The sequence below is a fragment of the Eucyclogobius newberryi genome, unplaced genomic scaffold, assembly GCF_026437365.1.
Source record: "Eucyclogobius newberryi isolate DKJ021-1_F unplaced genomic scaffold, fEucNew1.0.hap1 SCAF_21, whole genome shotgun sequence".
NCBI classification, from domain to species: Eukaryota; Metazoa; Chordata; class Actinopteri; order Gobiiformes; family Gobiidae; genus Eucyclogobius; species Eucyclogobius newberryi.
The window spans coordinates 9,525,917-9,540,884 of NW_027315846.1; the positions used below are offsets into that span (position 1 = coordinate 9,525,917).

At 38.5% G+C, this 14,968-nt stretch overlaps 1 protein-coding gene across 1 annotated transcript in view; it reads left to right on the forward strand.

The window, feature by feature from the left end:
* The window catches only part of grin3ba (glutamate receptor, ionotropic, N-methyl-D-aspartate 3Ba), a 181,690-nt gene that overhangs the window by 135,725 nt on the left and 30,997 nt on the right, over window positions 1-14,968 (forward strand). The window contains exons 6-8 of the mRNA XM_072458207.1: window positions 5,411-5,557; window positions 6,840-6,985; window positions 13,075-13,190. Of these exons, the coding sequence (XP_072314308.1) occupies window positions 5,411-5,557; window positions 6,840-6,985; window positions 13,075-13,190 (409 nt within the window). The remainder of the gene's footprint in view (window positions 1-5,410; window positions 5,558-6,839; window positions 6,986-13,074; window positions 13,191-14,968) is intronic.

Below are 14,968 nucleotides of genomic sequence, written 5' to 3' on the forward strand. Positions count from 1 at the left end.
AAGGATGTTTGCAAGGATGTTTTTCCCTAACTGTGCATGTGCAGAGGATAAGTGAATGTTCAACAAACTGACTTAAAAAGGATCTTTTAGAAACAAGTCTCTGTTTGTAGCTAAAGCTCTGTTCATGTTTCCAATGACTAGATGTTAGTTAGAAATACAGGCAGTCATTTAATAACTTGGAACGCTAATTTGTGTGAGCAATTGGTCGATGCAGTCATCTTATTTATGCATTTAACACACTGATTTGGTATGTGAGTTTAGATCAGTAGGATAGGCGTTCGCCCTGAGACCTGAGTTTGAAGCCCATCCTCGCATTATTTTATTTTTTTCACTTTTCTATTATCCACTAAATAGTGAACACCCCAGGTTTGCTTGCCCCTCCATAAAAGTCACCGCACGCCACTGTTATATAATCATGTTTTCACTCAAACATATCTACTGAGGGAAGATTGACCATTGTGAAAATGCTCAATAATACTACTAGTAACATATTCAAGTTCAAATATTCTGTCAAACTTTTCTAATCTGAAGACCAAACTACCAGTAAACGGTCATATTTCCTCCAGCCTTTGAACACATTTGCGATCAAAGTGCGACTACAACTACTTCCAAAATTCCCAATGAAAGAGAGAGCTAGCCGAGATCGCGGAAGACGGATTGAAGCAAGGTTAAGAAGTTTTGTCAGTGATGAATTGGACAGGCGCTGGGAGGATCCTGCCCGTACAGAGAGGGAGCAAAGGCTAAGTGTCCCGGCAGAAAGTGAGCGACTTACGACAGGCTGGTGTAGATGGATGGAGACCCGGGTGAGCGCGGGTTAGATCTCAAATGGAGAGAGGAGAAGAAACATGGATGAAAGCGAGCATTCAAAGACAAGCCAACCAATAGGAGGTCACGGGAGGCGAGCGGGCGCATCTGCAAGCGGGATTCAAAGGGGAGGAATACGGGAGGCTGGCAGCAAGAGGGCCAGATGGGTGAAAGGGTAATAAGTACAAAGTGAAAAGTAGCAGAGATGATGGCGGTCGGCAGATGGAGGAGACAGAGAATGAGCGAGAGGGAGAGAGGAGAAAAATAAAGAGGAAGAGGTGAGGAAGGTGTGAGGGCATTTTTGGTGGATACCAGAGGAAGTAAGTGACAGACTGTACAACTGTGAGACTAAAACAGATTGAGCTAGGACAAAGGAAGTAAGCGACAGTTGTAATCAGAAGAATCAAATATAATAACACTCAAGAAGAATCAACCTCACATTAGAAAATCATTAGTTAGTGATCATTATTTGATTTTATGCAAGTTTTCTTTCAAGCCTAGGAACTGTAATTTTACTATTTACTGTTATTTTATTTTAATTGAATTGATTTATACAAGAAAAAAATAGGACTTGACTCAGTTTCAACACTCTTATGCAGCAGGTCCCTATTATTAAAGGTTAAAAATAAGAAAAACTAGTTAATTTTAAACTGTCTGCAGCAATCCAAATGTTCTCCTTGCTTACCTAATGCCTTCAGAGCGTTCTAATTATTCACCGGGATGAGCTTTTCACATAATCCAAAGACCAGAGCACAGTTTTGCCATCACGGTAAAGCTAACAACAACTATTATGCTAACAGCGCATTCCCGTTCTGAGTAACACGATTAAGACGATACGTTCTTACACAAAACAAGATACAGCCGCTTTAAATGTGCAAATGTGTTTAAATGTTTCTAGCTTGGAATGTTCCTCAGTATGGCAATAAATCTATCTTTGTGTTTATTCAATTACTGGTGTTCTGATTGCTAAACCAATACCCTTAAACATGCAATCCTGGGCTCCCTTGTCCACAGATCTGACCTGTAACTTGGCCTAGTTATGTCACCTGCTTTCATTTGTGGGGATAAGTTTAATGTCATTCTGTGGAACCAGAAATGTTACATTGTGTATTTAAAAAAATTGAAATTTCCTTACATTACTTTCTGCTTCTAGTTTTGCCACTGCAGCAAATTACATAAACTACATAAATACTACTGTTACTATGGCATCTACCACTGCTGACCCTGACCTTATAACAGCAACTCCTAATCCCAAAACACATCACTAATCTACAAAAATCACTTCTGTAAAAGTTACATTTTCATTTAAAGCCGGTAACTTCCATTATTAACTAATCTACTTCTGTGTACAATATATATGCAAACGCCTGGTTCAGTCGTGCATAGAGTGTACAAATCTGCTAAATGAAAAATACACCTCGCCTGTGATGGCATAGATTTCATATAAGTACCTTTGAAATGAAGTGTGCATCCGCAGCGTCAGCGAGTTTTATAAAAGAACAGCCCCAGTTGGGTCGGGCTGCGCACCTAAGCACAACAGTAATGAAACCTGTCATGTGCTTATGCCTCTAAACAACTTCTCAGAACAAATTTATTCCTATCATTCTCCTTGTGTGTCAGTCTTCACATCCTGTCTGACTTCTGCTCTCCCTCGCACAAGTTAAATTGGCAAAATGGCTCAGGGCAGAAGCGGGCCAACTGATTAGAAGGACCTCTGTGTAATAAAAAAGGTCGTATATTTGATCCTCATAGTACTGCAACGTGTCAATTACCAGATTGTGCGTATTAGTGAATCGGTGACCTGGTAAAGTGTCCTCCAGTTCCTTTCTGGGCCTGAGTTGGTAGTGGAAGTCGTCTCGTGTTTATTTTGTGACACTGTTAGACTTCTAAAGCCTTAATTCACCAGAGTCACCTTTGTACTCTAAGCCTTTATTAAACAGCTCTGTCAAATAGTTTCAAGGCACAGTTTGGGAGAACTTTTGACTTTTGTCAGTAGTTAAGGTGGCGTTTCAGAGCCAGCCGATATTAAAACTCTTAAAAATGTGTGATAGTGATAATAGTTGTAGTAGTAATTAGTAGTTGTAACTATAAGATGTAGTTGTAGTAGTAGCAGATCGCAATGGCAGAAGTATCAGTAAGATGAAAATGAAAGTACTAATAGCACAGTATACATAAACTACAGTATATCAACAGTATATTCAACATTCACAACATTTGGACATCATGAATATTTCAATAATCTTCCCACCTATAGGTAAAAGTACGTATAGTATTTGTAATGTTATGCCACATTCAGACCAGCGAACACTTCTTGTGGCAATGCTTTTGAAGGCAGACACTGGAGACACGTCTTTGATTCGCTGCAAGTCTGTTTGAACTAGATGCGGTCCTGTGTCTCGCTGCCTCGTGCAATGACTGCTGCTCTGGACGAAGCTCATAATTGGTTGGCGCCAAAAGTTCAGATTTTCCAACTCTGGCATCCAGTGCCTGGGACGCCTGGACGCAGATGTGTGAATGCTCAAGATGTGCTGCAACAAACACTTGAACAGAGTTGAAAAAACGCTGGGCGGCCTGGATGTGTGTCCATGGATTGGATTGTAAACTGGACGCCTTTGACTCCTTGGTCTGAAAGCACCATTAGTGGTATTATTAGGTGTGTTTATAGTTCGGGTTTACCTCCTGCATGCTGCATCTGATACATCCAGAAAGGGCACTGGAACAACCATCAGTAGTACTGTAATACACCAGATTGTGCTGTTTTTTTAACGCAGTAACAGTTATTGAATTAGAGCTTATATTATAAGATAAATCTAGTTGGGGTAATAGTAGAAGTTGGAATCAATAGTTGTTAAACTATAACCTGTGGCAATAATTGTTGTGGTGTTTGTTGTGGCAAAGAAGTATTTTTAGCAGCAGGTATAGTAGCTAGTATTTGTAATAATTTTTGATATGACAAGATACTTTTGTATTCAATAAACTGTGTAATAAAGTGTATAACTTTGTCATAAACCACATACATGTTCATCATCTCACAGTCTTTACTTAGACACAGCACAAAGCCAGTGCGTGACATTATGATGAAGAAACACCAAGCAAACACCATGGATCAATCATATGCGTATTGTTATTATGTGTACCGTTGGTCATCGAATCAAGCTAATTTATTCATTGGTCACACTCACTCGCCGCAATATTATTTGCAATTCCATTGAACAAATGCCAGGTAGAATACTGACAGGTTAGAGCTTTGCGAGCACTGGAGAAAATAGTATCCAGAGATTGACTAGAAGGACAATAAAAGATCACTTTTTACTTGGTTTTCACTTGCTCAAAAAGTGAAAGGTTGTTCCTATTTGATTGAATTATGTTATGTTTTTCTGGTTTTAAAACAAGATTCAAATTCTTTAGATTTGAGGATCTGAAGTGCATGTTCAGTCTTGGCTCTATACTAATAGTTTTTGCTGTGGAGACATCCAAAGTAAAGTTGTAAAGATGCTAAATTATGCACTCTTTGTAATGCTGGAGGCCTTTCCTCTAAGCCACAAAAGACTGTGGGAGTCAGGAGTGATAATCCACCAAGCCCTGCCAGAAACTACGGTTAATAATGTTATTGAAAGTGTTTTTTGTTCTCAGTGAAGTAATTATACTCCATTAGAGTGCAAACTTCCCTAATAACGGGTTACAACCTTGTTTGTATAATTAATGCCTCATTAATGGTAAGTCTTTAAAACACTACAAACCCATCTCTTTCTTTTGTTAAGTGGATTTTAATTGCAAGAATAAATAAATGATCGCGAGTGTTCAGGTGGAGTCTTTCCCTGAGGCGGGCAATTTCATGGCAAAGATATTCTGATACGTTTTCACAGCCTCTCTTTGTGTTAGGAGTGCATTTAGGCTGTGTTTTGATTCACTTGATTACACTTACTGAGGGGTTGAATAAGAATCTGGAGCTAGTGGGAAGAGGAGGATATGAACAGACCCAGGGGAGCACCAAATGTATTCAAATAACTCCCAAGCACCCCTTTTTGACACTTAGTTGTAATAAGGTTTTAACAAAACAAGAAATCTCTTATTCAGTTTGATATCTTCCCTGTGGTTTGTAATCTGTAAAATACATTTTTTAAAAATGTCAAACAAAATTCAACATAAGCCTCATCACTGTTTTTAGTAGTATTTATTCTAAAAAAGTGTATTAATACATTTAAATTGTTTTTCATGCCTTATCGGATATTTTCTTGCTTTTATTATTGTTCATCATTTTGCACTGAATCACCAACGCATGTTCCTAGACTGTGAATAATGGCAATAAACCTTTCCTGATTCTGATTCTGTGGTGATCTTTGGATATTTACCTTTTGACGTCACAATAAAGGTAAAATTTAAAATGAGTTTTCCCAAGCTCAAAGGGAGAGGACCTTGTAAACAGAATTAACAAAGCAAAATGAATGGAGCTAAATACAACTTCAACTATGTTTTTCTGAGGGAATAATGTTGTAACATGGTTAAAAGCTCAAAGAAGTTCATTTAGAATAATATGTGTCCTTCGAGAGGTAACCAAAGCCATCTGCCACGTCAAACCATCTGCTTTTCCTTCTTTTCTCCACAGACTCCCAAATGCTGGACAGGCCGATTCCTCATGAACCTATGGGCCATCTTCTGCTTACTGGTGCTGTCCAGCTACACTGCAAACCTCGCCGCCGTCATGGTGGGGGAGAAAACCTTCGAACAAGTCTCTGGTATCCACGACGACAAGGTTAGGACCCTCACAAGGACACTAGACCTGTTTCTGCATGTCATTGTCGTCATGAGCATATTGACACATAGCCTACTGTAGAGACAAGGACGATCTAATGAGCAAAGACTTTGGCTGTTTGTGAAGGATTATGGTCCTTATATGCCCCTATAGCAAGGTCAAGGCACGTTGAATTTCACATGAGTGCTTTATAAAGGCGACTTTGAACTCTGGACAGTATCTATTGTACATAATGTCCTGCATCATTGGATCTCAAACTGTGCTTTTTTTTGGCTCTACTATATACACACTAACCTTGTCTATTGCTGATGTGCCATTTAGTCCTGTTTTAATCACGGTGGCACTCTGGTTCAGCCCTTGTAGTATATTCATGTTTCAGAACAATTGCTTCATGGATTAATGTATTTCATAAGGAAATGAAATCATCAACTTGGTTTAGACTTGGCTTAGTCCTATAATTGTCTAGTCATGGTTAGAAGTGTTTATATTGGGTTTAAACAGCTTTCAATGTAAAGTCCAAGTTTTGTCCTGGATGTGTCTTGTTTTAGTTCAGGTTTATTGCACATTTAAACCGTATAATTGTGTCATGTTTTAGTTCCAGTCAAGTCCTTCACCTCACGTGTACATGTAGTATTTGGCTAGATTACAGTGTAAATCTATGCTGGTGTGTGATTTAGTCCTGCTTTAGTCTTGGTTTAATTATGCCCACTGCTTGCTACTTGCTCCATGGTTAAACTTAGTTCACGTCTGTTGGTATTGTCCTGAAATAGTCCACATTTAAACCTGGTTTAGACTTGGCTTAGTCCTGATTTAGTCCTTGTTTATAAATGGTTAGAAGAGGTGCTTAAATTAGGTTTCAACCACTTTGTTTAAACAAATTTGACCTGTCGAGTCCAGGTTTTGTCCTATTTTTATTGTTTGAGACGTGTTTTAGTCCTGTTTAGTCCAGATTTACTCCAGGTTCCTTATTATTTAGTCACGTTTTAGTTCTGGTTCTGACCTGGGATAGTCCTGTTTCCAAGGGTCTTTGGCTGCATTTACGCCACATCAAAATTGGGACCAAACTGAAACTAAAACTGGACTGAACTGGGCTTGAACCAGGACCAAAATAGGAAAAATGTGACTTAGTGCCTTAGTGACATAGAGCTAGTTTAATATCGTCATAAACTTGTTTGTTTAAGCCATAGTTCACATACTGTCCGTGCTTTAGACTCATACTGGACCAGTTTTCATCCCTTTTTCAGATGTATTTAGTAAACGCTGGCCTGTGTCTCTGCCCCAGTTGCAGCACCCCTCCCTGGGCTTCCACTTCGGGACAGTGAGAGAGAGCAGCGCCGAGGACTACATGAAAAAGAGCTTCCCCGAAATGCACGACTACATGCGGCGCTTCAACCAGCCCACCACTCCTGAGGGCGTGCATATGTTAAAGTAAGACACACACATTACTATCTACAGAACACATAAAGGTCACATTCATACAGAAAATGGGATTACAGGATCCAATCAAACAACTGGGATGTGTTCAGCAAGACATAAGACTGCTGTAATCTGTCATGTCTTGTATAATGGACAGTTATTGAATCGCTACATTGTAAAATTGAAACACTCAAGGGCAAAAATATATTTAGAGATTGATATATCATAGAATATATCATGTAATAGAGTACTACTACATCTACTACTACTACTACTACTACTACTACTACTACTACTACTACTACTGTAAAGTGCAACTAGACGATGCATTGTAATTACAACATTATTCATTCACTTTAAAGAATGTCATACTTTGTTTTCAATTTTACACTTTTACTTTTTGAGCCCAGTTTAGTCCTGGTGTAGATTTGGTTATCTCCTGTTCTAATCCTGCTTTATTCCCGGTCTAGTCCAGGTTTAGCTCCGGGTTTAGTATCAATGTGAAGTTTGGACAAACGTGAATGCACCTCTAGTGTCTTGAGTATCTGGAAACATTCTACCACTGACTCACACACCTTAAATTATCTTTTTATACACTTTATAAAGCACGTGGACATATACATTTAAACAGCGTGTTGTGCCCTGTACGCCCGAAGGGACGCAGACAGACGGTTGCATAAAGTAAATGAAGATGAATTCTAAATTAGAGTTGCTACACTCAAAGAGACTAGAGATAACATTCAGCAAATCCATAGACTGGCCAGTAAATAATGAAACATCCACTATAGACATTGGAGTTCAGAGAGGATTTGAGTCAATATTAGCTTTAAACCTCGACCCCTCAGCTCTTACTTTGTCTCAGTGTGCAAGCATCGTGGCCTGTATGAGGTGAAATAATAATAGGCAGCTGATAAGGTGTGTGCCGAGCCAGTAGCCTATATCGTAAACAATATGGCCACAAGGGGAGACCATTGTTATTAAATCAGCACAAAGTGGACTGTGAAACGCTAACAATACATCACAGAGGAATTGTACCAATGTTTCCAGACGCAAGAGCCACAGTGAAACACAATAATTACACCAAAAGAACATGCTTATAGAGGTGGTTGTCCTCTCTTTGACTGTACCAAAAGTGAATAAATACTGTATTTTCCGGACGACAGGTCGCACCTTTTTTCAAAGTTTTGGCCGGGGTGCGACTTATACTTATATTTGTACTTATATACTTATACTCCGGAGCGACTTATATGTGATATTATTTGTTATTTTCACACTTGCAACTGCATTTCATACTCCAGTGCAACTTAGATATGCTTTTTTCTTCTCTATTATGCATTTTTTGGCTGGTGCGACTTATACTCCGTATAGTCCGAAAAATACGGTTTTGGTTTGAAAAGAATTAAATGACTTTCAAACTAACAAGCAAAGTTGAATCCAAATTGTCCCGTAATAAGTTAAAAAAAATGTAATGGTATTAAATTTAATGGTTAACGTGAAAAGCAATTGCCATGAACTAGTGATTATCTTCTCCCATGTCTCCTTAAACCTTGATAAGTGGTTGAAAATTATTATTTACTGCAAATTGGGGTAAAAAGGTCTTTCCACATCCATTAAACCACTGTTGTTTACCTTAGCGGAGTTTAAAATTAAATTAAGCTGCCTTTTAGCCCATAGTAAGTTCTGCTTAAGTGCATTTTTCCTCCTTCTATTTTAATCACCTGCCGACAGTGATGTTTATGATGCAGCCCCTCGGTGGATGTTTTCTTGTTATAGCGAACAAACAGTTTGCAATACGCCAAAGATAGCATCTCATCACTCTGCGCGCCGCATGCATTTTACAGCCATGATTTGCATGTAGTTTATTCTTTATCCTAAAATATTTATGTTCAGGGTTTATATGAGGCGAGGGCAGATAATAAGACGCGAAAGAGAAGTCGTTTAACTAGATTTGTTTTGTTTTATTTTCAAAAGTGACATAAAGAATGAAGATCAGGGACAAGCTAATGAATGAGAGACGACCGGGAATTGAGGAGACAAAGCTATTAAGTTTGCAATTATAAATAACAAAAACAGAGGGAAATGGTAGCAAAAAAAGTTGTTGAGTTAAACAAATGACTTATTCAACTTTGGGTTCATTCAAAGGGCAAGGACATGCAATCGGATTAACCTGATTTAAATGTAGTGCAGACAGGTTTCTATGAAGCATCTTTACACAGGGAATCAAAAAATCTGGGACACATCTTTGCCACAAACCATCTCTGCTATGACTAACCCCCAACAGTGATTTAGGGACGATAATGGAAAAGCACTGTTGAGTCAGAACGCTATCAGAAGGCATAAAGTGCCCACAATAACATCAGGGACTATATTCTAAGCCATTGTACACTTACTATGTGGAGTGCAACGTAAAGCAGGTCTTGTAACAGCAAATCTAATTGGGTCAAATGGATAAAAGCAGTAATGTTCGTCCCAATGCTTCAGGCATAACAAAGTCTGACCAACCAAAACGCTGAATACGTGTGTAAATGAATAAACAATGACCTCTATTTGAAACGTTCCCTCTTTAAACTTTACTGATTTGTATTCTGGTCTTGTATTTGACTCAAACTGCTTTCAGAGAACTACAACTGCATAGGACCAGGGCTGGAAGAAGTATTCAGTTTGGTTACTTAGTGAAAATTAAAGAAAATTAAGCGTAAGAAGTAAAAATATTTCACACAGATTTTGAGAGCTGAGAAATGTTAAAATGTGATTTTGTATAGAATTGTGCAGATCTTTGGTTAACAAAGGTCAATTTGAATACATTTCTTAATTTTTCTTGTGAATTGTATGTATATTTTTGTGTTTGCTCTTAGCTGGTTACAATAACAGCAATTTTCCAAAATACCGGTAAATACATAGTACTTTGTTTTTTTGCCTGGTGTGACATTTAGAAACCCTTATTCCTTATGCAGAATGTTCTGCAATTCAATTTTAAGTCATTTGAAAAATACAGTCATTTTAAATTAAATGTTCCTTTATCTATAATGTAAAATTAACCCGCCTGCCATTTTATGCAATTGCTCCAAAGGCAATATATAAAACATGAGTAATGTCACATGTAACGTACCCTCTATGTTTTTCAATGTCAGTATAGGCCTGTGTGTGGCTTAAGGAAATTCAAATTGCAGGATGGGAAAGATACAGTATGTGCAGTATAATAATTATGCTGTGGGGTAGAACTGTGGTCTTACGCCCACCACTTTAAGTAAATTATCTTGTCCTCAATACACCTAATGCATTTATAACATTTGTGACAGCTATATCCAAATGTATATGTGGGCAGATTCTTGGAAGAAAAAGAACAATCTTGCCAACACAGCTTTACCACTCGACATGCACTTCTCCCACAGTGCTCCACAGAGCGCTGGTCGAGATGCGCAGATACCGCATGTGCTGACGCCGGGATCCAAGAGGGGAGATAGAAAACGCTGGTTCAGAGAAAGAGGATGAGAACGGCATTGATGATGAAGCCTGCATTGTTTGCAAATAGAGAGAGGGGTATAGTTTGGTAGTTAGAAGCCGTGGCAGTGCAGAGTGAAGGTCTAAAATACTGTGTCGGCAAAACTACTGACCCGAATACTGCACTCAACCCTTAATGCCAAAAAAATACATCTTTCAAGTCTTTTCGTGGCGAGGCAGAGGGCTCAGGCACATGCATGCTGCTGCACACCAATGGATCAGGTGTGGGAATAATGCATGGCCAAGCAGTTACCTACACATGAGGTTATAGCTCACCAGCCTCACCTTGTTCCTATGGGCTAGGCATTTTACACTAGATCATGGGGAAAACACACAGGGAATATAAAGCACGCTGGACGGTATTCAAACTGGCTTAACTGGATAATCTATCGAAATGCTGTAAAGTGAATATGACAGGTTAGACTACATTTCACTAAAACATAGTGGACATGGTTATTTTTAAGATTTGACAAACGTTTTGCATATTTTTCCCAAGTTTGACAAATTTGGTTAACCAGGAAGTAACATTAAAAGGTTTTTAACGTTACTTCCTGGTTGGACATGAGCAGCTGATGGGACATAAAGTAGTTAGAGGTGAACTGTTACCTAGAAACCATACTGTAAACAAGGGTCGAAATCCATAGAGACTTCACAATAAAAATACCTCATAACACCTTTATTTTGTTAAATCATAACAGTTTTCTGTAAAATGTCATTGCATTTTTCAATGTTGTTTATTCATGATACAGAGGGATTCACAGAGGGTTTTAGAAATCAGCACTACTTCTTGTAATTTTCAAATTTTAATTTTCAAATTTTCTTCACAAACTGTAACTTGACTGATAAATATGATAAATATCGTTATGTTTTGTTATCACTTGACAAAGTAATAATTTGAAAAACATGAGAACTTGGCTTATGGACATGAAGCATACAAATCCTAGTACATTCTCAAAACATGAGCCGCAATAAATAAATAAATAGTACAATAAAACATTCAAATGTTAATGTTTGAGAAATATTTGGCTCAAAAATATTCTCTTTCTTATGTTATGAAATGATTACAAACCTCTCCACGTTGGCTCTTTTTTCTAGCAGTGCAGAATATCATATAATAATGACATATATTTACGTTGGAAAGCTTATTGATTTCTTCAAATTATTAAAAAAACACAAACTATACAATTATAACAGAAGAGAGAAAAAACACATTTCTCGCATTTTGTTTCTGACCTGTTCTTGTGCTCTTTTAGCTACAGCGGGTCAGGGCATCAAAGACCCCGCACAGGACGACACTATAGTCATTGTTTTTAAAGAAAGCAAAATCTTTCAAGTCGTCTCCTGGAAAGGCGGCGAGCTGGGGGGGCACGCACGCCTCCGCACACCAATGTTTCCGGTCAGAGGAAATAATGCATGCTCAAGCAGATACAACACAGAAGGTTACAGCGCCTCACCTTGTTCCTATGGGCTGAAGGTAGACATAATGGCAGGTATCTCCGGCTTTAAAAAAAACATGTCTCTGCTTCCTACGCCTCCGAGCTGATATCTGACAGGCCTTGACAGAGGAAAAACAGACTTTGTGCCTCTCCAGCCTCCACAGCCTTTGTAAAAATCAGCCTTTTGTTTCACTGCTAATGCTCAGAATAACAACAAGTCGGGTAATTTGATCAGCTTGGACAATCTAACTCATTGTCCGGTTTGTGTGTCTCCCTAAACATGGCTTCTTTATCAGTCTGACATTCAGGTGTGTCCACAAATACTGTTATAAATCTGCGTCAGGTGACCGCTTTTTTTTTTTTATCATAAAAAATGAGGTCTTGATACATTTCCATTGAATATGCGCTCGGCATCCAAAAAGTTGGCCGCGGTCAGCACACAGCGGACTACTCTATTATATGGGGTCAATGAGGGTCAATTGGATCAATGCGAGCGCAGTCGGGGAGTTTTCGGCCTGTGCGTGTCTTATCAGTGAGCAGCAGATTCTCTTCGCCAACACATAATGATGCATGTGTTTACTCCGCGTATAAGAATGCTGCTAATCTAATCCCAGGTGTGATTTCACAACACAATTTTCTTTCTTTTTTCCCTTTTTGTCCATGTGAATTGTACACATGTACATTGTACATACGAAATTAAAGCTGTAGCAAGAAGTAGCAGTTGTAGTAATCAGGTAACTAATTACAAATAGTCATGTTTCTAGTAGATTTAAGATAAGATAATCCTTTATTGTCCACACATGGGGAAATTTCATTGTTGCAACACAGGTAGATACAGAGGAAAAGGACAGATAACAAAGAGGAAGTTTAAGAAAAACACTCTTAATAGAAGAACTCTTATAAACAAAAACTCCTATAGACAAAACCTCTCATTTCCTAATAAGGAATGGAGGGGGGAAATAAATTTAAATTAAAAATAAATTTAAAAAAAAGTACTCAATTTATTTGAGTACTTGATAGTATAATTCGAGCATGTAACATTGTAGAAAAATGTCTAGTTGTAGTCATGGTTTATAAAAATACTTGACTTATTAATAACTTTGTTCTCCTCTGGCCTGTTGCGTCTTCTTCGCTGCTGTCTGTCTGTGTGCGTTGGTGGTGAAGGACAGATCCCCCCCTGCTGGACGCGTTCATCATGGACAAGGCTCTCCTGGACTATGAGGTCTCCATCGACGCCGAATGTAAACTGCTGACTGTGGGAAAGCCCTTTGCTATTGAAGGTAAGAAGAGATTCTGACGTCAATAATCGTTTGATGTATGTTTTTGTCGGGAAAACAATTAGAGTTTTTTTATATAGAGGTGTTTTTTTGTTTTATTTGTGCCCATTCTCTCATTTTCAAACAGAGATAGAGGTAGCAAGTTCAATTTAAAGCGTCGTGGTCCAAACTCCATTTTAATCTTCACCCTCAGGAACGTATATGCAATTTCAGACTGCGAGTTTAAATCAACAAAGGAACCAACAATTCCAGAATGCCCATTAGTGTCACAGTCTTTTGAGTAGAGAGTCTCGTATAAAGTCCAAGTTCAATTTCAAATCCTGAAAGTTACCACTAAAACAGAAATAATTGGCAGCATCGGAAAGTTCACTTTTATTTGTTTGTTGGCAACATTTTCGCTTCATTTGGGAAATCCGACCAAATCATAATTTTTAAGTTGTGGGTCAAGCCTGTAATAGCTGTAGTTGTTTTGTTTGTTCCACTTCTTGCTTGTCCAAATCTGTCCAAAAGGTGCACTAAATAACTTTTTAGTAAAATAAATGTTTTAGCAAATAATATATTGATACAGACAAGCAGTTGGCGGACCCTCTATCCAAAAAGTTGCTAGTTTAACATGGATCCTCATTTGATTTACTGCAGCAATTACTTTTCTTCCTAGGGTCCACACAAATGTCTACAGCTAAATAAAGTGCACTGTTTGAATAAACGCAGTACAACAAAGTACAAAAGTGAAAGTACAGTAGCAGTGAAGATTTACTACATTTGAGAGCAGTATCTGTACTTTCTATTCCTTTCCATATTGTTTGAGGAGTTATTTTTAGCACGGCTGCAGTGACATTCTGCCGAACTGTTATGAGTTCAAGCCCCAACAAACAAAAATAATACAATTCACAAAAAATGAGGGCATTAATTGGAATTTAATTGCTTCTGTTGATTAACCTGGTATTGAGTTCTACACATGAATCAATTTGGAGAATCTCTCGCTGAAAATGTGGGACGTTAAATGAAATAATTGAAGCTAGAGTTGTCGGAGAATGACTGTTAATAACACTGATTTGCTGGTGAAAGGCGTCTTAGCACTTGTATGTCGAGCGTACTTCTTCCACGGTGACTCCAAGTAGGTTTTCCTGACACACTTTATGTTCCTCCTCTTCATGTTCAGTAATCAGGACTGTGGGCGACCGTAGCCTGGCTGGGATTTACCTCTGAGGACGTGGCTATCATTACCACTGAGCTCAGCAGCAGAAATCCACAGCTTTACAGCCTCATTTTCTTGGTCATCCACAAGAGCCACCAATGGAGACACAACAATGACTTTAGTATTCTGCGGCCGCTGAGGTTCTTTAACCACAAGGGGAGAAAGTTGATGAATCAAGCTCTCAAATCCAGTGGGTAGAAAAAGCACAAACACCTTTCAGGTCCAAAAATGCACGAAGCGCTTCATGTTGCCCTTGTTTCAAAGAAGAAAAAGTCTGTATTTGAGCTAAAACAGTATCAATTGGTGCAGCAACACATACTTCCCCCAACCATCTTTGTGTTGGTTGTTTCACGCACACTTTGCTGTCGTTCGTCTTTCCTTACAGCCATGTGATTGGCCCGTTAAACCACAGGTACGGATTGCAAACCAATCAGCCGGAGCCTCATAAGATGGATACTTAAGAGTGTGTAAACTCTTTTTACTTTAGACATTTTACTTTTTACTTTAAACATGTTTAAGTGGTACCACAAATGTTACTTTTAGATACTTTTACTTAAGTAACAAAATTGAGTACTTCTTCCGC